General features: G+C 38.3%; 1 long non-coding RNA gene and 1 gene segment (V, D, J or C); both read right to left on the bottom strand.

Annotated features, from left to right (window-relative positions):
- Positions 1 to 10,133: 10,133 nt before the first annotated feature.
- Positions 10,134 to 14,463, bottom strand: LOC148124310 (uncharacterized). Its single transcript, XR_015740217.1, has 2 exons — positions 13,605 to 14,463; positions 10,134 to 11,534 (listed from the first exon to the last, which is right to left on the bottom strand). It is a non-coding gene; the product is annotated as an uncharacterized LOC148124310 (long non-coding RNA).
- Positions 14,464 to 17,662: 3,199 nt separating this feature from the next.
- On the bottom strand, positions 17,663 to 21,690 carry LOC148124309 (Ig gamma-2 chain C region-like). The segment is given in 4 exon segments: positions 17,663 to 18,118; positions 18,492 to 18,821; positions 19,591 to 19,917; positions 21,333 to 21,690. Coding segments are annotated over 4 exon segments (1,335 nt in total).
- Positions 21,691 to 22,394: the final 704 nt, after the last annotated feature.

The raw sequence follows: 22,394 nt of genomic DNA, 5'->3' as shown, positions 1-22,394 counted from the left end.
ACTGTTTGTTATCTGAACTTGCTGTGGGCTGAAATAAATTTTAAGTTCATATTGGGACTGGGCCCCATCTGTGAAGAGAAGAAAACCTGTCACCTTAACCTCATATTGGTATAGAAGAGAACAGAATAACAGAGTTGGAAGGGACCTTGGAGATCTTCTAGTCTAACTACCTTGCTCAGAGAGGAAGCTCTATCCTATTTCAGATAAATGGTTCTCTTCTTTAAAACTTTCAGTGCCATACAAACAGCACAGTGTCTAGAGAAACCATTAATTCAGCATCTCACTCCTTTTGAAGCCTGCCAATCTTATGTTTTCTAGATTCAGATTGGGAGCAGATTTTTAAAACAATTTCTGATAGGCTTTGGGCAGTAGATGAATCACATAAATCAGTCAATAAAGATATTAGGATCTGGAAGATCTCTTGATTTTATTACTTGGATCCTTGGGTGTTTCTATATTCAGAAGCTCATCTATCTAAAATGCTAGGCTGCATTTGTAGAGGAATAGAATTATAATCATGTTGAAGAATTATAATCATGTGAATACCCCTTCATAAAGCCATCCTTGGAATTTGGATCCAGTTTTGATCACCACAATATAAAAAAATATGTTGAGACTCTAGAAAGGGTGCAGAGAAGAGCAACAAAGATGATTAAGAGACTGGAGGTTAAAACATATGAAGAAAGGTTGCAGGAATTGGTTCTGCCTAACTTAATGAAAAGAAGGACCAGGGGTGACATGATAGCAGTTTTCCAATATCTAAGGGGCTGCCACAAGAAGATGTGGAGAGGTCAATCTTTTCTCCAAAGCACCTCCAAAGGCAGGGAAAGATTAAATGGATGGAAAGTAATGAAGGAGAGAACCAACCTAGAACTAAGGCAGTGAGAACAATTAACTAGTGGAACAATTAACTTGCCTCCAGAAATGTTGGATGTTCTATCACTGGAGGTTTTAAGAAGAGATTGGAAAAATGCCTGAAATGGTATAGGGTTTATTGCTTGAGCAGAAGTTTGGACTAGAAGACCCCCAAGTTCCTTTCCAACTCTCTTATTCTTCTAATAATTTGGGAGTTTTATATGCCTTTCTCCCACCTTCTGTTAGAGTTTAAGATAGTCCAGACAAAAAGCAGGACTATGAGAACTTGATCTGATAGAAGCTTTTGTCATCATGAATGAGTCCTAAATTTAGCAAAGGAATGGGTTTTTAGGCATTTCTTTTAGGATCTCCAAAATAAAAGCTGGCATTGAGCGATCACCAAAGTTGCTGCTTTGTTCTTTCATTAGTTTATTTGACTCTAACATTGACATAGAGTGCCCCCCAAATTAAAAATGAGCACAGAGCACTAAGCAAGTACCCAGTCAGCATTTTTTTTTGCCTTCCTGCTGATCTGAACTCAGGACTCAGCTAGCAGCTTAGGTATCATGCAGCTGAGCACACAGTTCACAGGAGACATGTTTGCAGGCTGCCTTACCAGCTCAACTCAGAAGTGGAGAAATTCTTGGGTGAGCTTTAGATTCACCCAAGAACCCCGACTCCTAAGACCTCCATTGTTTCCAGTTCCTGAACCTTCAAATGCACCTTCTCTTAACTGAAAGAGCAGGCTTGGCACCCAGATAATATCTTACTCCCTGCCAGTTTCTCTAAACCCTAGCATTCTTCAGGAAGTTCATAGCCAGGCTTCTGGCAGTGTAGAGAAACCCATTTCTGCTCATTAGCTTGACTATATTTGAATATGTTTGATAGGATAACAAAGAGCACGGTGAAAGACCCAACATGGAACAGGTTTCCTTTCTTCTGACACTCAACTCAAAAGTGACTGGTTTCCCAGAGCAGCTATTCCAAGGCACCAATATACTGGAATGCAAGGGTAAGATAAAAAAACAATCAGTTGAGATCAGGGTTGGAGAAGATGCTGAAGTAGCTCATGCTACTACTCAGCTCAAGCTTTCTAAATATCCCAGCTGAACATTATCTTTGATTTTCACTAGCAGAACCTGAATTAATTGGTAAGGTTTAAACCTTCCAGTTAGGTACCCAGCTTGAGAGCTAGCTAATAATCATACTGCTATTCCCTTGTCTCCTGTTTGACTGAGAATGGAAAAATAGATTTAAACTGAGCTTGGATGAGTCTAAAAATTCGTACCAGCCCCAGGATCTTCCTCATTAACCACATCTTTGAGTAACTAACAAAAGGAATCTCCCACCTTGAGATAGTCTCAATTTCTTAATTCGATGCATTTCTTCAGATTCTTTTATATAATGCTAAAAAAGACCATGAGGAACAAAATGGCAGGCAGATCAGATGTCAAATTCTAAGCTTCCTAGTTGTTTATGTAATTTGGAAGAGGATAAGGAAGAGAGAGAAGCTTCTCCTCCTCTCCAGTTATGAAACTTCTACCTCAGCTTCTCAGCTGTCCTTGGCTAGTATGCATTCATGGGTTGCTACCTGCAAAACCTAACTGAAGTTGGACCGTAAACTGGAATAAATTCAGGTAACTTCTGGAAGTACTACAAGCTACCCAGTTCCTAGTTGGGAGGGTCATCTGAGATTTAAGGAGTTATGATGGAATGCAATTACCTTACAAGGTGTTATAACAAGAATTTCAGTCCATTCTTTCTTTCACTAGTGAGATACACTGAAGATGATGATTGACTAAGATTTGCTGTTCGACATCTGTAGGGAAACCTGAACCTCGCTTACCTCAGCTTTCTACATTTTGATCTTCCCAAATCCCAAATTTAGATGAATTGTGTACTCTCCAAGCTGAGTGTCCATGTCGTTGCCAATCTATAGTCAATCCAATGACAATTAAATGGAAAGGACAAAAAAGAAGATCTAGATGGACATTAAATAATACTATTTTAAAGGAAAAAGACTTCACACAGTGGATAGAGAAAGAATTGGCTTTTTTCTTTAGAGAAAACAAAAAAGATACATCAATTCAGAATGTATGGGATACAATGAAGGCATATGTTAGAGGCTTGATAATAGACTATACAAGGAAAAGGAATACTATGAAAAGGCTAGCCTCTAAGGCCCTAGAGGATGAGCATAAAAGACTTGAAAAAGAGCTACAGAAAATGCCACAGAAAAAGGACATCAAGCTAAAAATGGATATAATTAAACACAAAATGGGTCAAATAGAAAAAGAAGAATTAGCACAGAAAATTAGAGATGCTAAACAGAACTACTTTGAAGATGCAAACAAACCAGGTAAATGGTTAGCATACAAATTGAGAAAGGAGAAAGAATCAAGGAAAATATTGCAATTAATAGATGACCAAGTTTGCCATGGTAGCAAAGAGAAGAAGGAAATCATTCAAGACTTCTATGGGAAATTATATATGCAAAAGAATATTGATGAGGAAAGAGTTAAACAGTACTTACAGAATACTAATTTATCTCAGATACCTAAAGAGACTGAAAAAATGTTAGAAAGCAATATAACGATGATGGAGCTAACTGAAGCACTCAAGAAGCAAAATAATGGAAAGGCACCAGGTCCGGCAGAATTTTATAAAACATTACAAGAATTGTTGAATCTTCCATTGCTAGAAGTTATGAATGAAGTTATGTTAAAGAAGAAGATACCTAAATCATGGTCAGAAGCCTATATTACACTTATTCCAAAAGAGGAGGCCGACCCATTACAAATTAAGAACTATAGACCCATTTCTCTACTAAATGCAGATTATAAAATCTTTGCTTCAATATTGGCTGAAAGACTTAAAAATATTTAAATAATTTTATTCATCCTGATCAAGATGGATTTCTGCCAAAGAGACAAATTAAAGACAATATGAGAGTAATCTTGGATACTTTGGAATACTACGAGGCACATCCTGAAAAACAAATGGCTCTGATATTTTTAGATGCACAGAAGGCATTTGATAATGTGAATTGGTGATTCATGGTATTGCTGTTGGAACAGATGGGTTTTGCTAGAAAATTTATTCAAGCAATAGAAGCTATATACTATAAGCAAATGGCAAAGGTAAAGATAGAGGGAGAACTGACAGACTCTATTAATATAAGAAAAGGAACAAGACAAGGGTGCCCACTATCACCTTTGTTGTGTGTGCTAACTTTGGAAGTGTTAAACAGAAATATTAGAGATGAAAAGAATATAAAAGGAATGAAAACCAAAAAGGAAGAATTTAAGCTGCAAGCATTTGCGGATGATCTGGTTTTTATCTTAGAAGATCCTTTAGAAACAGCATCAAAACTGATAGAAAAGATAGAGACATATGGAAAGGTGGCTGGTTTGAAAATAAATAAAGATAAGACAAAAATTTTGACAAAGAATATGCTATTAAGACAAAAAGAAGAACTGGCAGATCTATTGAAAATTCAGGTCACGAATAAGATCAAGTACTTGGGGATATATTTGACAGCAAGATGTAGTACATTAAAAGAGAATAATTATATTAAACTTAAACAGCAGATAGCGCTAGATTTGGTGAAATGGGAAAATTTACAACTGTCACTAATAGGGAGAATTTCAACAATCAAGATGACTATATTACCCAGAATTTTATATTAGTTTCAAACAATTCCAGTTAGGCTTGGAAAATATTACTTTGAAGATTTAAATAAAATTGTGTTGAAATATGTATGGCAAGGTAAGAAAGCGAGAATAAAGTTAAAACTTTTGCAAGATGCTAGAATTAGAGGAGGATTTGGTTTGCCTAATTGGGAGTTGTATTATCGAGCTACAAATCTGATGTGGGTTAAGGAATGGATAACACTAAGAAATACTAGATTGTTGACATTAGAAGGACATGATTTGTTGTTGGGGTGGCATGCTTTTTTATGGTACAAAGGAACTAAAACACAGGGGTATTTTAGAAGACATTATATATGGGAGTCTCTGTGGTTAAACTGGGAGAAGATTAAAAGACAATGTTATTTGAAAATTCCAGTCTGGTTATCGACTATTGAAGCATTTTCATATCTTATAATATACAAAAAGGAATGGTGAAATATTGAATGGAAAGGGTGAACTTAAATCTATGCAAAAAAATAGAGGAACAAGGTATAAAGATGACTTGGTTTTCATATGCATTCAAGGTATGATAAAGATTCTAAAACAGATGGTTTCTATGATAAACTGACTGACTTAGACAAGATTTTGACAGGTACTGATGAAAAGGTGATTAAAAAATTGTATGGATATTTATTAGAAGTTAAACTAGAAGAAGAACAAATTAAAGAAACTATGATTGCTTGGGGGAAGAATTTTGGATATGGGATTGATCTAGAGAAATGGCAAAAATTGTGGTCTCAAAATTATAAAATGACAATGTCAACAGCATATAAAGAAAATTTATATAAGATGTTTTACAGGTGGCATTTCCCCTGACAAGAATAGCAAGAATGTTCAAGAATAAATCTGAAAAATGTTGGAAATGTCATCAGACACCTGGCTCATATTACCATATGTGGTGGACTTGTGCGGATGCTAAAAAATACTGGACTAAAATCCACATGTGGTTGGAAAAAATGACAAAAAAGCATATAGACTTGAAATCAGAGATATTTTTATTGGGAATTTTACCTGAAATATATAATAAAGACTTGAAATACCTGATCATAAATGTATTAACAGCGGCTAGGATTGTATTTGCTAAAAACTGGAAAAATGAGAAAATACCATCACAGGAGGAAATCATTAAGAAAATATTGGAATGTGCTGAAATGAGTAGATTGACATTTGAAATTAGAGAAGATAATAGAGGATAAACAATTTTATAAAATTTGGGATCTTTTCTATCAATGGTTAGACAATAAAGTACAGTAATGAAATATGTAAACTTTTAGAAAATAATAAATATATAATGATATAGTCCTTTCTTATTATATCTACAAAATGATTTTAGGATAGATTTGGGATGATAATATGAACTATTATAAAATAAACTAAGTAAACTATGCTTATCTTGTAAAACATGAATGAACAAAAGTATAGTCAAATGATTGATTAATAATGATACTAAGGTATTTAATTTTTGATTGACAATATGAGATTATATGTAATGTAATTGTAATTGAAGACTACGAAATGGAAGCACAAAACAATTTGTAAACCAACCAGCACACTGTATGTACACCTATGGAAGATAGCTTGATGTTTTTATGTTTTGTTTGTTTATGTTTGTTTTTAAAAACCAATAAAATTTAATAAAAAAAACCTAAAGCTTTTCCTTTAAAATAAAAAGCAGACATAGAAATTTAACTTCCAAAGACAAGAAAAAAACAAACAAAGACAAATTCCAGAGAGCCAAAAATCCAAATAGCTATTGCAAAAAAAAAAAAAAAAAGTAAACTGATGAAGAGGGGTAGCACAGCTTAAAAAGAATAAAAAGAGCACACTGCACTTTGTTTAATTATCCAAGGCTCTTGTTATAACTCTCTTCTCCAAAGACTTATAACCTTTTCTTTTCCTAAGCTTCAACACCAGACTCCAACTGTTGATAGAAACCCAGAAGAGCACCTGTAATAATACTCTCCCGTGCTCTTCCCTCTATCTTATCAAACAGGCAATGTCCTTGAAACAAAGTTTCAGTTCTTTCTCAGCTTTGTCTTGTCAAAAGAAAAATAGAATATTTCCAAGCCTCTAGTTGGCAGTGTTACAAAGTTTCTTTAGCTTTCACTTTCCCTCTCCTTTTCCAAGCAAAATATAATAAGAATTAATTAAAAAAGAAAAGAAAAAGATATTTAAAAAATAACTAAAAGGGAGTCTCAGGCTTAGAATATTATAAAATCAAAAAGGAGAGAAGATGAATATATAAAAAGAAGGAAAAAAACCCAGCCCAGTTTCAAAATATAAGATCATGTGTAGAAAATCCAGCAATGAGAAAAAAAATATTACTTTGACATTCCTGTTTAAAATCACCACTTAATCACTTCTGTCAAGACTTTTACAGATTCTTTCTTTCCCTTAGGGTGTCCTTTCAAGTCTTAAAATAAAGAAAAAGTTCTCACCAAACCGGCACACTCTCTCTGTTCTCTTTCGTTTTGGAGCTGTCCCAAGTTCAGCAGCTTTAATGGCTGCCTCTTTGCCGCTGGGAAAAAGTGCTTCTCCTGGATCTACCAGGGACTTTGCGATATGCCTGGGATCGACAGGATGCGCTCTTTACACTCACCATCTCTTTGGGATGGTTTAGATCCACTTGGACCGTCCAGGAGCAAAGATATCGGCTGCGATCTCAGATCTCCAAGATCGCATGCCGTATCATCGTGACGCCAGCTCCGCCCTCCTCGACTCACATGCCAGTCAGCACTTCATCACTCTCCTACCACCAGGTAGGAGATATAGAAGCAGAGCCAGTCACACCAGCAGGCTGACGAACAATTTCTACCCATGGGCTGTCAGTCTTCTGAACGGAAAATAACTTCATGTCAGCATAGTATGATAAACTTGCAGGGCTGGTGTGTTGTGCAACAAGGTCACATAGAGTAACAAGATTGGGTCTTGGTTAGGGACTTCTGTCTTCACTGTGAGTTGTGTTGGGGTGTGTGTGCACGAAGGGAGGCTCAGCCAATCTCATTGTACACATGTAGTCTGACAATAAAGTTAAGAATAATAGGTTTGCATCTTTTCCATTCTTCTGCATGTTTTTATTTCATCTAGATCTTTGGGTTCACGTGGATGGTGAGAATAAGTGGTTCTTTGATGTGGATTATAAATATGTGGTCTAGTAATGGAACTTGCAAAACTTGTAGAGGGGTTTCCAAAACCACCTTAGACTTGCTTTAAAAAAAGGCCTTGAGCAGCACTTTCACTGCTAATAAAAGAAGATAAGCAATTCCGAGGAGCAGGTAGTCTCATGGCCTATACCCAGATCCTGCTTATAGATGAGGTACCTCCAGTTGCAAAGGCATGATAGCTCAGTGGTTAAAGATGCTGACAATCTGGGTTCGAGACCCAAGTGCCATATGACGGAGTGAGCTCCTATTCATTGTACTTATCTTTGACCATAAAGAATTGAGTTGAATGTTGAAGACTGAGCAAACCTAGTGCGGTGTAAAGGACAAGGAGATATGAGAACTCCCAAGATAACTCTTCTCAGACTTCTCTGAACTATAACTCCCAGATAAGAACTGAGATCTTATTCCCAAGATCCACATGATCTCAGAAAGTGGGATGCTTGAAATGGGGCCTTCCTGGATCATTTTAGGAATTCTAGGATCAAATGGCTCTCTTTAGTTTGTGCTTTTAATTGTGCTCTGACACCCAAAGGTCATTTACTATATATTTCTAAGCCATGGATAGGGACACCTGAGCAAGAAACCTTATGGAAAAGATCAGACTTTAGTCAAAAGCCCTTGGAGGTCTTTCCATCTGTAGAAAATAAACAAGGGAGCAGGGGAAGGAAGTAAATTCATCTTGGATAATTAATGGAAGCTTGTCAAAGAAAGATCCAATTAAAAAATAAGGAGAAATTTCCTGACAGTAAGAACAATTAATGAAATAGCTTTCCTCCCACAATTGTGGATGCTCCATCACTGAAGGTTTTCCAAAATGGTCTGGATAATCATTTGATGGGGTAGTATAAGATCTCCTGCCTTGAGCAGGAGGTTGGAGTGGAAAACCTCCAACATTCCTTCCAGCCCTACCATTCTTTGTTCTATGATTTGTTTACAAGTTTATATATTTTTACAGATTCAATTGAGGTAAACACAAAAATGAAAATGGACAAGTTGGGAATGCTGCCACAAAGAAGAGGAGGCGATCCATTCTCTAAAGCACCTGAAGCAGAGGTGGTATTCAGCAGGTTCTGACCAGTTCTGGAGAACCAGTAGTGGAAATTTTGAGTAGTTTGGAGAGCTGGCCAATACCACCTCTGACTGGCCCCGCCCCCATCTATTCTCTGCCTCCCGAGTCCCAGCTCTTTTGTTGATTCTTTTGTTGCCCTGCACAGGAGAATGAAGCTGGAAAGCAGGTTACTGGAGTGGGGTGGGAATGGAAATTTTACAGTAACCTTCCCCTGGAGTAGGGAGGGAATGGGATTTTGCATTATCCTTCCCCTGCCATGCCCACCAAGCCAAGCCATGCCTACCAACCTACACCCACTAAGCCACACCCACAGAACTGGTAGTAATTTTTTTTGAATCTCACCAGGGACCTAAAGTCAGGACAAGAAGCAATGGATGGAAACTAACCAAGGAGAGAAGCAACCTAGAATTAAGGAGAAATTTCCTGGCAGTTAGAACGATTAATCAGTGGTGTGGCTTGCCTTCAGAAATAAATGCTCCAACACTGGGAACTTTTAAGAAGAGATTGGACAACCATTTGGCTGAAATGGTATAAGGCTTCATGCCTAAGCAGGGAGTTGGTCTAGATCTAGAAGAACTAGGTCCCTTTCAACTGTTATTCTGCTATTCTGCTTTGGAAAATAGGTTGACCCCTTCCTCTTTCCCCCAAGTATTGGAAAACTGCTATCTTCCCTAGACTAGCCATACTCGATTCCTGTAACTGTTCTTCATATGTTTTAGCCTCCAGTCCCTTTATTCCCTAAATTCAATTCCAAAAATTGGAAGAAGCTGTGATTGACAAGGCAGCATGAAGAGCATTGTCTATAAAGTTGCCAAGAGTTAGACACAACTGAGTGGTTAAAACCACAATAGAAAATGAAGACGCTAAAGGGCCCTGGGACACTAGAATTCAAATAGCCTGGTACTTGCCACAGAACATGCCAGACTTAACAATTGTCAACAGGAAAGACAAAAACTGTCTGGATAGTCAGATCTACAAGGTATGCCAGATCAACAACCAACTCCATTTTGGCCTGATACTTCTTTTATTAAGATTGGTTATTGTAACAAAATCTTAGCCTGCTGCATGGACTCTGCTAACTGGGATCAATTCTTTCTAACCATGGTTAGGTGTCTGAATTCAGGTGTAGAGACAGAGATAGATAGATGATAGATAGATAAATGGATAGATAGATAGATAAAGAGAGAGCGGGGGAAAAGAAGGAAGGAAGGAGAGAGAGAGGGGGAGGGAGGGAGGGAGAGAGAGAGGGAGGAGTGAATGTCTCAGGAGGCAGGTTAGAAAAAAAACCCCATCACTCCAAACAGAACAGGATTAATGTTTGCAAATATCCGAAAGAGACAGAGTACTTGTAAAGAGTGTACATTTGGTTTTATTTGTGCATTTATTTTCTAGAAGAGTAACAACAACAAAGTAAGCCATCTATATTACAGCAGCTTCTTTCTGTCCTCTTTCTGTAATTTTTCTCAAAATCATTCTTGTCTAAAAATGTCTAAAAAAAATGTGAGGACAAATATGGGGGAGATGAGAGGGGTATCACTCGCAAAACATATTGCATATTTAAAGCTATAGGCAAGGAGACATGAGGTTTATATGTGTCTGTGTTTATATGGTGGGTTCTCTGAAATAGGTTCACAGAACGGATGACTCTGCTACATTCAATTGAGGGTGATTGTTCTGATGCTTTAGAACAATAGAGATGATGTTCTATATTGTTGTGTGTGAGTGTGTGCCTTCAAATAAATATTGACTCCTGGCAATGACAGGGACAAATCCCTGCTTTTCTTGGCAACATTTTCAGAAATGGTTTGCCATTGCCTGCTTCCAAGGGTGGAGAGAAAGCTGCTGGCCCAAGTTCACCCACCTGGCTTCTTTCCTAAAGCAGCACTTAAACTAATGGTCTCCTGGTTTCTAATCTGATGCTTTAACAACTATACCAGGATCACAGTGGTTTGAGTGGTTGGAAAACTGGGCAGGAGGTTAGCAAGCTCATATTTGAGACCTGAGAGCTGCCATTGGGCAGGACTGAACTATCGACCTTCACTCCAGCTCCTGCTGTGGACATTAAAGAAGCTAAGAGCTAGGCAAGGAGGCAGGAGGCTAGCAATCCTGCATTCAAGAACCTAACAGTGGCTGTGGGGCAGGGTTGAGCTCCTGTCCTCATTCCAGCTCCTGTGGGGGACATGAAAGGAATCTCAACTAGGAATACCCAGGGCAAACTGGAAGTGCCTCAGTGCTTCTGACTTCAGTGCAAAAAACAACAACAAAAAACGTTCAGCAAACTGGCTCACAGAGGAATAAGGCTTAGAGGAGGACAAATGTGGACCTGAACATCTGAAATGGAAGGTTGAAAAACAAAAACATTTGAACAAACTCTTCAGATGCTAAACTAGGTTGGCCTTTGGTAGGCATCCATTTTATACCATGCCTATCTGGATCTGAGACCTTTCTGCTCTTTAGGAAACAATTTAATATGTGTCCATGAGTTTACTTCAGTAGAATTGATTTTGATGACACATGGTCTACAAGAATATGTTTTTCTTTCAGATTCAGGCAACATTCTTCATCTGCATGGATCCACAAATTGATCTCGGATAGTCCAGGAAAGAGAGAGGCTCCAGTTTTTTACTTTGAAGATAGATGAAGTTGTAGACCCAAGCAAATCTTCCTGTTGATGTTCTACTGGATTATATTCTTGTAATTAGGGGATGTTGTTCTCTTCTTCAGTTGGGTCATTGTAGAAAAAAACCATTTTACCTATTGTGAGAACAAAAAATTATGGATTCAGTGTTGGTAGAGAAGAATAGTTGGCAGGTTCTTTCATGAAGAATTGGTTCTGTTTGTTACTAATATGTCTTTCCTTCCCCCTTGATTGCAATGAATAGGAGAAAAGGTTAAATTATTTCATTCTACAAAGTTTTTCATTTTTTTTCTGCTTGACTTGACCAATTGTTTCCTTCTCTTCATCTTGTTTTTATTTTTAGCAGAATATTCAAGAAAGAGAATGCTGTATGCATTGTCCCTATCTTGGGCTTTCAAAACACTTCTAATGCATTCGAGATAAAACAGAACATTCTTAAGTACATGGGAATAATCTTATTAATTATATTGCAATGAAATTAATTCAAGCTTAGTTGTCATCCTAGCTCTGTCCCTTTTCTTTTTTTTAATGAAATTCTCACACACCTATCAATATAATGGAATATTTGTAGCCCGGAGTTAAACTGTGGGGTCCGTGGTATTCCCTAAGATTGAATGTATTCTTGCAGGCATTTAATTATTAAACTAGGTAACATCATCAGTGTTAGAATAGCCTCCTAGACCAAGCCAAGTCCAAAAACACTAGAGAATTTTAGGAGTCAGGCTTTCCGAGAAATCAGCCATCAACAGGCACATAGAGGTATACAACATCTACATATTATTTAAAAGAGACAACTGAAAAGCCAAAAAGGAAACAAAAAAACCCCACCCAAATACCTCCTCACCAGCAATCAACACCTAAATAAGCAGAGATTTACATCAAGGTTAATATTAGACCAATGTCCTGATCAAAGAGCTACCAACTCAGACAAAAAGTTAACCATAAAAATAGCTGAATCAAGGAACATCCAAGACCATTTCCAGCAGTATTGACCAGGCAAGTCACTATTATATAAAATAAAGCAAACTTCACTGCTTTCTAGCACTGATGATGTTACCTGCTTGGGTAACAAAATGTCTACAAGGAAACTACCAAACCCAGAGAGCCCCACAAACCCTACATCCTCAGTAACCTATTGGAACATGGTCCTAGCATATTATTTGAAGGACAAATGCAGCCCTCTTGCTGAAAAACATCACTGTCTACCATTTTAATGGAACAGTTGACAGGATGTCTGTAGAGATGCTTAGTCATCCAGGTCATGGTTGTCCCAAAGGTGCTTTTTCAGGAGGCAACTTGACTTTCTTATTTTTTCTTTGAAGACGTTTCGCTTCTCATCCATGAAGCTTCTTTAGCTCTGACAGGATTGTGGGGAATGGAAGGATTAAAAGAAAAAACAAGAAAGTCCAGTTGCTTCCTGAAAAAGTACTTTTGAGAGAACCATGACCTGAATGATGGAGAATCTTTACAGCCGCTAGCTATACAATTTGGGATAAACACCCTTCAAATGGTGTGGGAGTAGGAATGGATTTCCAGAAGAAAAATTGCAGACTTACAAAAATTGCAAAAATTGCAAAATTACAAGAACCATTTGCACTACTCAGGTGACCCTGAAGACACATATAAGCCTCCAAGTGGCCTCAATGTCCCTCTAAAAGGATGCAAATGACCAGCTGTCTGCAAGGGATATCAATCATTCCATTCTCCACTATTCTGGCAGAATAGAAGAAACTTCTTGGATGAGAAGCAAAATGTTTTCAAAGAAAAAGCACACAAGAAAGTCCAGTTGTCTCCTGAAAAAAAGCACCTTTGGGAGTTGACAGGATGCCATCTTTAGAAGCAGGGATAGATGCATTTCCTTACAGAGAACCACACTCCACCCTCACTGTATTGTAATAAACAATATAAACAACATAAGGATCATACAGGGTTAATCAGACTAATGGCCTTTCTAGTCTAGTGTTCTGTTTTAATAGTGCAGCTTCTTCAACAACATTGAGAAGGCCATAAAGAGAGCTTGAACTTCATAGAAGTGGTTCATCTTAAATATTGGCTAGATACAATATTGTCATCTTGATCATGGGAGGCTGAGCCTCCCATTTTGCCTCGGTCTGTTTCTGAAAGGTCTACATTAACCCCTTTCTTCCTGCTACTCACTGAGAAAGTTCTCTTCCCTCCTCACTTACTTTGAACAATGTTACTATGGCACTATAACACACACTGAAGAGGAAGAGGATGAAGAAAATAAAAAGGATCGTCCACAAATGCTCCAGTTCTTCCTCTTTCTCCAAGCTGTAATCGTTCTCCATAATCACCACTGTCACTGTGAAAGGAAAAACATTACAATGTCATTCTCCGTATTGTTCATTGACATAAACTCTCCATTGATCCATCCTCTCACACTCTCTTCCCCCATTGAAAATGTCATCTTGATAAATCAGACCATACAAGTTTACCCAAACCACAATTGTGGAGCATCTGGATAGAATTGCATTTTTAAATGTTACTCTGTTTGCAGAATTATAAGTTTTGGTTTTTTAAAAAAATCTCTTTAGCTCCATGGATTATATTTCCTCTCAAGGATTCTGTCATGTTCTAGAAGTTAATGTGCATGCATTAAAGATATTGACTGGTCTACAGTCGTCACTCAAACCAATGTTTGCTTATGAATGCTGTGCTATTCCTTCTTTATTTGAATCTGGATTTAAAAAGACATGATACCAGTCGACTTAACAACATCACAATAAATCTCCATGGGTTACGATTTAGACTAGATTAAATTTTTTTATAATATCGGAATTGATCAGAAGGTTTGTGGGTGTCTTGTAAGTTCAGTTTTAGTCGTAGCGATTTCCCTTAGCAATATTTCTAAGTAATCCGCATGAGGTGACCAGAAAAGAGACCAGAATTTCTGTGGCTGAGTAATTTCTGTTTTTAAGGGAGTCATGCCTGACTTTATGACCATTTAATTTTTTTTTTTTTGCCAGGACTATTAAGCAAATCAGTGCAGGTTAAGGGAATCGCCCAGAGGTTAAGCAAATCTAGCCTCCCCCATTGACTTTGCTGGTCAGAGTTGGGATGATTGCGAAAGGGGCCAGAATCACATGACCTTGGGATGCTGCTACCATTATAACTATATGCCTGTTGCCAAGCAACCAAATTTTGATCACGTGACTGAGAGGACGCTGCAACAGTTGAAGCGCAAGGACCGTTTGTAAACCTCTTTTTTTCCTCACCGTGGTAACTTTGAGTGGTTGCTAAATAAATTCTTATAAGTTGGGGACTACCTGCATAACATCTTGAGAACATTGGTAAGTCCAAAGTTCAATTCATTGTTGAAAAAATGACACGTAACCGAAGACCTCTCTTTAATCCTGTTTTATTTGTGTTTTAAATAACTTTAGGCCCATACTTTTTCTGTCAGATTGACCGTATTACATCTATTATGTCTTTATTTCAAAAGATGTTAATAATTATCTAGATATATGCTATTAATATTGTTGTTGTCATTATTATTATTCATTAAACATAAAGCTCGGTCAACTGAACATTTAAAAGTGTATCACAAATGTTATTGACTGGCACTGATGGTTGATTCAGGTTGCTGCCAGCATCCTAGATAGCTACTTATTCTTATTCTAATGTGAAATCACAACTTCCATTCTTTAGATGGTATTGGCTTTTCTTCACATTGAGTTCTTTTCTTCATTTTATATTTTATTTATTATTCTTATTTATGTACTAATTTATTTGCCATTAATAAATTATATTTATTTTATTTTGTAGTATAATTTTATAACTGAGTGATATTATCATTGTATTTTAAAACTATTAATTTACCTATTTCTCATTTATTTTGTTCTTTCTGAAGGAGGAAAAAAACCCTGTCTGGCATATTTATGTGTGTTTTCAGCTGTTTGTGTGGAACGGTATTGTCTATTTCTCTCTTCCTTCTTTCTATTGTTTTTACCAAATTATTTTCTGTGATTTTTTTGTAAAAAAAATTATATAGCTGGATTTGTTTCATTGAAGTGATACTTCTCCAATTCTTAGCTTAGCATCAATTTTCAACTTCCATGATCAAAATGTTATGCCTGCATTCTTCACCAGATGAAGATTGCCAGAATTCTTGGCATGCGTATCTATAAAGTTTCTTTTTGGGGGGTGATATATAGTGTTGTGGTTTTTTAGTGTCTGTTGTTATACATTAGTTTTCTCAGTGAACATGTTTATATTTCATTGAACTCCTTGTCTGAAATTTTAATGAATCAGAAAGTGCGAAGTTTTTAAAAAAATCTCAAAAAATATTAGATGTGTCCCAATGTTAATCAATACGATGACATCTGATTATTAATATTTCAATTTGCAAATACATGTTGAAATTGAAAGATCTTACTATTTAATTTTTACAGTTGTATTCTTGTGTTCTGGATAATCTCTCTTTCTTGTTTCTGCATTAATTAGGGTACTGGGGACTAAAACATGAAGAACAGTTGCAGGAACTGAATATGTCTAGTCTAGTGAAAAGAAGGACTGGGGTGACATGATAACAATGTTCCAATATTTGAGCGGCTGCTACAAGAAGAAGGAGACAATCTATTTTCTGAAGCACCAGAAGGCAAAAAAAGAAGCAATGGCTGAAACTAAACAAGGACATAAGAGACCTAGAACTAAGGAGAAATTTCCTGACAGTGAGAACAATTAATCAGTGAAATGACTTGCCACCAGAAGTTGTGGGTGCTTCAACAACAGAGGTTTTAAGGAAGAGATTGGACAACCATTTGTCTGAAATGGTATAGGGTTTCCTACTTAAGCAGGGGTTGGACTAGAAGACTTCCAAGGTCCCTTCCAACTCTGTTATCCAGTCTTGAAATTACATCTGAGATGTCAAAGGTTTGAGGCAATGTCTCCTTTTGGTGTTAATATAGAATTTTGTGTTATTACAGTGAATTTTGGTATAACTTTTAAAGGACAAGAGTGATTGCTTTTTGTTATTTAATTTGTCCTGATTATCAGTACGTTTTGGAAGTATATCTGGAGAACAATTGTTTCTCTATCTTGTAACTTTGCATTTCTGAATGTGGATATCCTGAGAGTTGAATGCCCATCATGATATATTTTCCCTTATTATTCAACCTCCAGTGTTTAGTAATTTGAATTAAATATTTCTTCCCTCCCACTCTCCCTTGATTTTATATTTGAGTACTTAAGAGTATTCCCTGATAAAGTTGATCCTATTAGATCATGAATGTGATCCTTCCATTTATTTTTTAGTTTTGATCATAGCATCCTTATATTACAATAGATGATTGAGATTCTCCCTTGAGCATTCTCTGGATTTTTTTTTGTATTAGATATGAATCCTTGATATTGAAATCAAGTGTAGATTATAGACCTGCAATGAACAGTGTTGCTTTGTCCCAATTGATTGGTCTATGGAGAAATTGTGGCTAAGAAGAAGTTGGCCAAGGGATGTGGCTGGATCTGCGATGGGACATTTTTCAGTAAATAATTACAATTATATATATTTTGGCTACTTTGACTATTTGCTCTTGGGCTGAATGGACATCTTACAAAGAAAGGCACTTAAGAATAGAGGAAAGGTGATATGGAGCAAAGAGCAAAGGATCCTTGTCCATGAACTTGATGGGTTCAAATCTCCACTGAACCCTGAAGCTCACCAGATGCATCTAATCAGGGATGGGATGCTGCCAGTATAACAACCGGTTTGGTGATTATGCGCTTCACTGAGCGCATGTCCACACAATGCAAAAGTCCTTACCTAGTATGTTACTTCAGGGGAGTAACACAGCTAAGGAGCGGCAATCTGCTCTTCCATGCTAATCAGCTGTAACAATAAAGGTCACTGCTGCACAGGGGTTGGTGGTGGGCCCACATGATCATTGCAGTGAACCGGATCAGAGACAGCTGATTTTCAGAGCAAGGGATTTGACTGAACTAGTCCTTTTCTCACAGGGCTGCAGTTAGGCTAATTTGGGGGTACCTGCCCATAACCCAGCTAAATACACTGGTCTTCTGTGGGATTCCTACAGAAACATGATGAACTCCATTTTGTTAGATTATCAAAACAGTGACCCACCCAGATTCATTTGCTGAGATGGGCGGCTGTAGAAATCACATCAATCAATCAATCAATTCAATAAATCAGTCTTAAGGCTTGATTCTGCATTTTCAGACAATTCACCCCCTTTCCCTTAAGGAGAAAAGAACAGAACCTGAGGAATTTCTGAGATGGTTTGCTTTTATTCATCCAGATGAGAAATGGGTGAGCAGGGAAATTATTAACAGTTTGGTCTCACAGTGTTAGAGGCAAATCTAGGATGGATTGAAACGGAGCAGCTGGTTCATTTTTTACCCTGGGTTTTTGAGATGTTCCTCTGGGTGAACTTCATGGGGAGGTCTTCATGGGTCACCATACAAGTGAACAAATCATTATTCCACTCTTCCCTGGAAACAGACAGTTTGCTGACGGAAAAGAAGGAATCATTATGCTTATTCTTCATAGGTGGAGTATTCACATATTTGTCTTCTGACACAGGATTGTGATTCTGTAGCCACTGGATATCAGCATCAAGTGGAATGAAATCATTTACCAAACAGAGAAGAGACACCCTTCTGCCTGGATTGAGCTCATCTCGGTGAGGAGGGTAGACATAGACCTTGGGTGCCTTCTTGTTGCCTTTATGAAGTTTGAGGAAAGAACACAACAATGAAATGGAGGACAAATTAGTGGCAGCAATGAATGGTTCACATCTCTTGCTAAACTGTGATTCTTTTAGTCATTGTTCATTTATACCACTAAACCATGGTTTGCAGGCCATTTTATGACATGGTTTGCAGGCCATTTTATGACATTGTGCAAAGCAAGTGTGAATTTTGTTATCCTGGTGTACTTATCCACCCAATATTTGGATTGTCGATGCCACCCCTTTTCATGTCTCCAAGCTTGCATCCCACACCATATATTACAGATCTTGTCTTACAATGTCTTGGCACAAATGAAAACAAGTATGTTGGTGTGCATGAGGGAGAAAAATGTAATTCCTCCTTACCTCTGGTCTTGAAAATGCTCTCTGTGATAGGACTAACAAAGGAAGGATGTTCAACCCTACAGGTAAAACTTTCTCCTGATTCCCAATCTTGAGCGATGACATTGAGGCGACTGAAAACAGTGTAGGTACCATTCGGTTCTTCTACTATTTCTATTACATCAGCATTCAGTTGTCCATTTTTCTCCCGAGACCAGGTAATTTTCAACCCCTGTTCATTTTGCAGATTGTTCACAACACAGGTGATCTTGCTATTTCTATCAATGTACAAGGCTTTTGGTCTTGGGGGCAGAAGATATACATTAGCATCTCCAGAGGAACAACTGCTTCCAACTAAGGATAAAAAAAATTATGTCAGTTGCCTAATTGACTCTCATTTCTTTCCCACCCAACAGGCTCTTGATCTGATCTATACCGGAGCTGCTTTTGAGTTTAGTCAATAGCAATAGCAATAGCAGTTAAACTTATATACAATTTCATAGTGCTTTAACAGTCCTCTCTAAGCAATTTACAGAGTCAGCATATTGCCCCCAACAATTTGGGTTCTCATTTCATTGGCTTCAGAAGATTGGAAGGCTGAGTTAAATTTGAGCCAGTCAGGAAATCAAACTCCTAGCAGAGAACAGTGAGCAAGTCTGCAATATTGCATTCTAGCCACTGTGACACCACTGGCTCCAATTGAGCCAGAAAAAACATTTCCTGGATTCTCAGACATCTAGGTCATGGTTTTCCCAAAGGTGCTTTTTCAAGAGGCAACTGGACTCTCTGTTCTTTTTTTATTTGAAGAAATTTTGCTTTTCATCCAAAAAGCTGAAGAAGAGCTGAAGAAGTTTCTTGGATGAAAAGCGAAATGTCTTCAAAGAAAAAACCCCCAAAGTCCAGTTGCCTCTTGAAAAAAGCACCTTTGGGTTTCCTCTCCCAAAATACAGTTGTCTGAACAGGTGAAGAAGCTGTTATATTAATAAAGATTTATTGAAAATAGTGTGGATTTTTACACAAGACCAAAGGTCTTAGGAAAAGGCGAGCTAGTCTCCTCTGTGGTTTTCTATTTTCATTCCATGCTCATTTATACAAACCAGAATTAGCATAACATCATGATTACCTTCACATTTTTTGAGTTTGCCTTTCACCTTGGTTTGTGATGCTGCATGGGTTACTTCACAGTAATAAACATTTCCTTCCAGCCAGTCATCTTTGGTGATGTTGACTATGCTGGCGGTACTGAAAGTATATGTGCCGGGATTCTGCCAAGGAGGATAATTGTATGGACGTAGCAATCCAGAGCGACTGCCCACTTTCCAGTCAATGTCCAATTGTTTGGGGTAGAAGCCTGAAATCTGGCACCACAGTTGTATGAGACCATCTCTGGAATCGCATGAGGAGTGGGACACATGGATCTCAGGGCCCACAGGACTACGGCTTGCAGCGCCTAAGCATGAGGAATTAGATGACATATTTAACTATTATTTAGTATAACAGGGTGGAGAAACAGAAAGGATGGTCACTACACCTTGAGTAGTAGCCTAATACAGCCCCTATCCTTCATTGATTGGTCTTCTCAGCATTTTTCCCTCTGATTATTCTTGGGGTCTTCTGATTGAAAGATTCCATGGCTTGGAAAATCCTTGATCTCTTACCCAAATACCTCTTTGTCTTCAGAATCCCTCCTCAAGCTTTGTTTTCCCGGTCTATATCTATCAAGCTTTGCCTTAATTCCTTCCACATGTTGTTGTGGCCCACCAGCGACCAGTAGAGCTGGCAACAGACTTGGACAGTGAGGAGGTTGGGGAGGAACATGGGCCAGTCCTGGAGTCTGGGGAGGGTTCTGATGAGTGTTGTGCATTGGTGGCAGAGATGGGGCCAGGGCTGTCTGATAGTTACCAGCTGCCTTTGGAGTCAAAGATCAGTGGGGCAGAAGAACAGCTGGAGCCTGTTCCTAGTGTGCGCATGCACAGAACTGCCATGAAAAGGGAACAGTTAAGGACAAGGGTCGACTTGGGAGTAAGGGCTCAGGTGGATGGTGAATGGCCCTCCCATAGGGAATAAAGAGGAGCAAAAGTTCCTGACTTCTTGCCAAGTAATTGCTACTACAGCATGGCATTTGGAAGATATCAGCCTGGCAACTTTCCAAGCCTGATAAAGGTCTCTATTTGTGAAATCTCATGAAAGACTGTTTGCCAGGACTTTGCTGGAGAGGAATTCACTTTAACCTAAGTAAAAGAGGTTTATCAGGATGAGGAGTCTGCTTCATGATCTTGGGAAGCTTAGGTCAGAAGACATGTGATGGATACTCCTATCTTTCCTCCTGACATTGGTTCATAAGTACCTTTTGAGGAGACCACAGGTAGTCTTCAGCTTGTAACAACAATTGAGCCCAAAACCTATATTGCTAAGCAAGACTTTCGTTAGGTGAGTTTTGCCCCATTTTATGACCTTTCTTGCCACAGTTGTTAAATGAATTGCTACGATTATTAAATTAGTAACATGGTTGTTAAGTGAATTCGGCTTCCCCATTGACTTTGCCTGTCAGAAGGTCACAAAATGTGAGACATGACCTTGGGACACTGCAACCATCATAAATATGAACCATGAAATATGAATTTGATCACGTGACCACAAGGGTGTTGCAACAACTGTAAGTGTTCAAATGGTGACCATAGGTCATTCATAAGTCACTTTTTCAGTGCTGTTATAGCTTTGAATGGTCACTAAACAGTTGTAAGTCAAGAATTGCTTGTACCTTCACAATTGTCATTGTTTCCCACTGTTTTACCTACACACTTGGATTTTCATGTTTTTGACAAATCAACTGCCCTTGAGAAGAGAAAATTTTACTGGACTCACGCTCAATTTTTTTGTTAATTATGGTGTCGGTGGCTGCATGGTGGACGTTGCACTGGAATGACTCAGATTTCCACTGGCTGATGGGGATGGTGAGCAGGCTGCTGTGAGTATAGTGGTTAGAGCCAAGCAAAAGTGGAGGGAAGTTGTGGATTCCACTGGTGATGGCGCCTGAATTCCATTGCACTGTGGCTGGTTCAGGAAAGTAGCCTTTGACGAGACAACCGATGGAAACTTGGGGAGTATCTTGGTTACAAGGAGACAGTGGGAAGACAGTTGGGGCTGTTTTAACAGCTGTAGGGGAAGATAAAGACAACACAGTGAAGATAATGAATTCATATTCCATGCTCTCTAGTAGTACTGATGTTTCCTATTATTTTTGGTGGATCTCAAGAGATGAGACTTTGAATATCAAAAGAGTGGTCTTTAAATAACAAGCAGATTTCTAGGACAATTCCAGAGGTGGTATTCAGCCAGTTCTGACAGTTTCTGGAGAACTGGTAGCAGAAATTTTGAGTAGTTTGGAGAACTGGTAAATACCACCTCCAGTTGCCCCCCCCCCCAATCTATTCGCTGCCTCCCAAGTCCCAGCTGATTGGCTGGGTCTTCTTTTGTTGCCCTGCACAGGAGAATGGAGCTGGAAAGCAGGTTAGTGTCAGGGGGGGGGGAGGGAATGGGGATTTTACAATATCCTTCCCCTGGAGAGGGGTGGAAATGGGGATTTTACAGTATCCTTCCCTTGCCATGCCCACCAAGCCACACCACACCCACAAAGCCAATATCACCACTGTACTATTCATCCCTTCTTTTCAAATGAGAAGGAAATTCTGACTGAGGGAACAGCAGTTATCTTTTTCAGCATGGTAATTAGAAAGAAGCAAAAGAGAAACAAGAGAAGGAGCAAGAGAGGAGGCATTTTACAGATTCAGGAAGCCCGGGGTACAAATATCTCCCCTCACTGTATTGAACTAACTTTCTCTCACTCATACATCTAAGATAGATGGACTCTCACTCATACATCTAAGATAGAGGAACTGCTCCTTTTAAATAGGAACAAATCAGATT

The sequence above is a fragment of the Pseudonaja textilis genome, chromosome Z (genome assembly GCF_049901715.1).
Source record: "Pseudonaja textilis isolate UNSWEBS1 chromosome Z, rPseTex1.2, whole genome shotgun sequence".
Lineage (NCBI taxonomy): Eukaryota > Metazoa > Chordata > Lepidosauria > Squamata > Elapidae > Pseudonaja > Pseudonaja textilis.
Note: the sequence above shows the minus strand (reverse complement) of the source record. Positions and strands in the feature narration are given on the sequence as shown.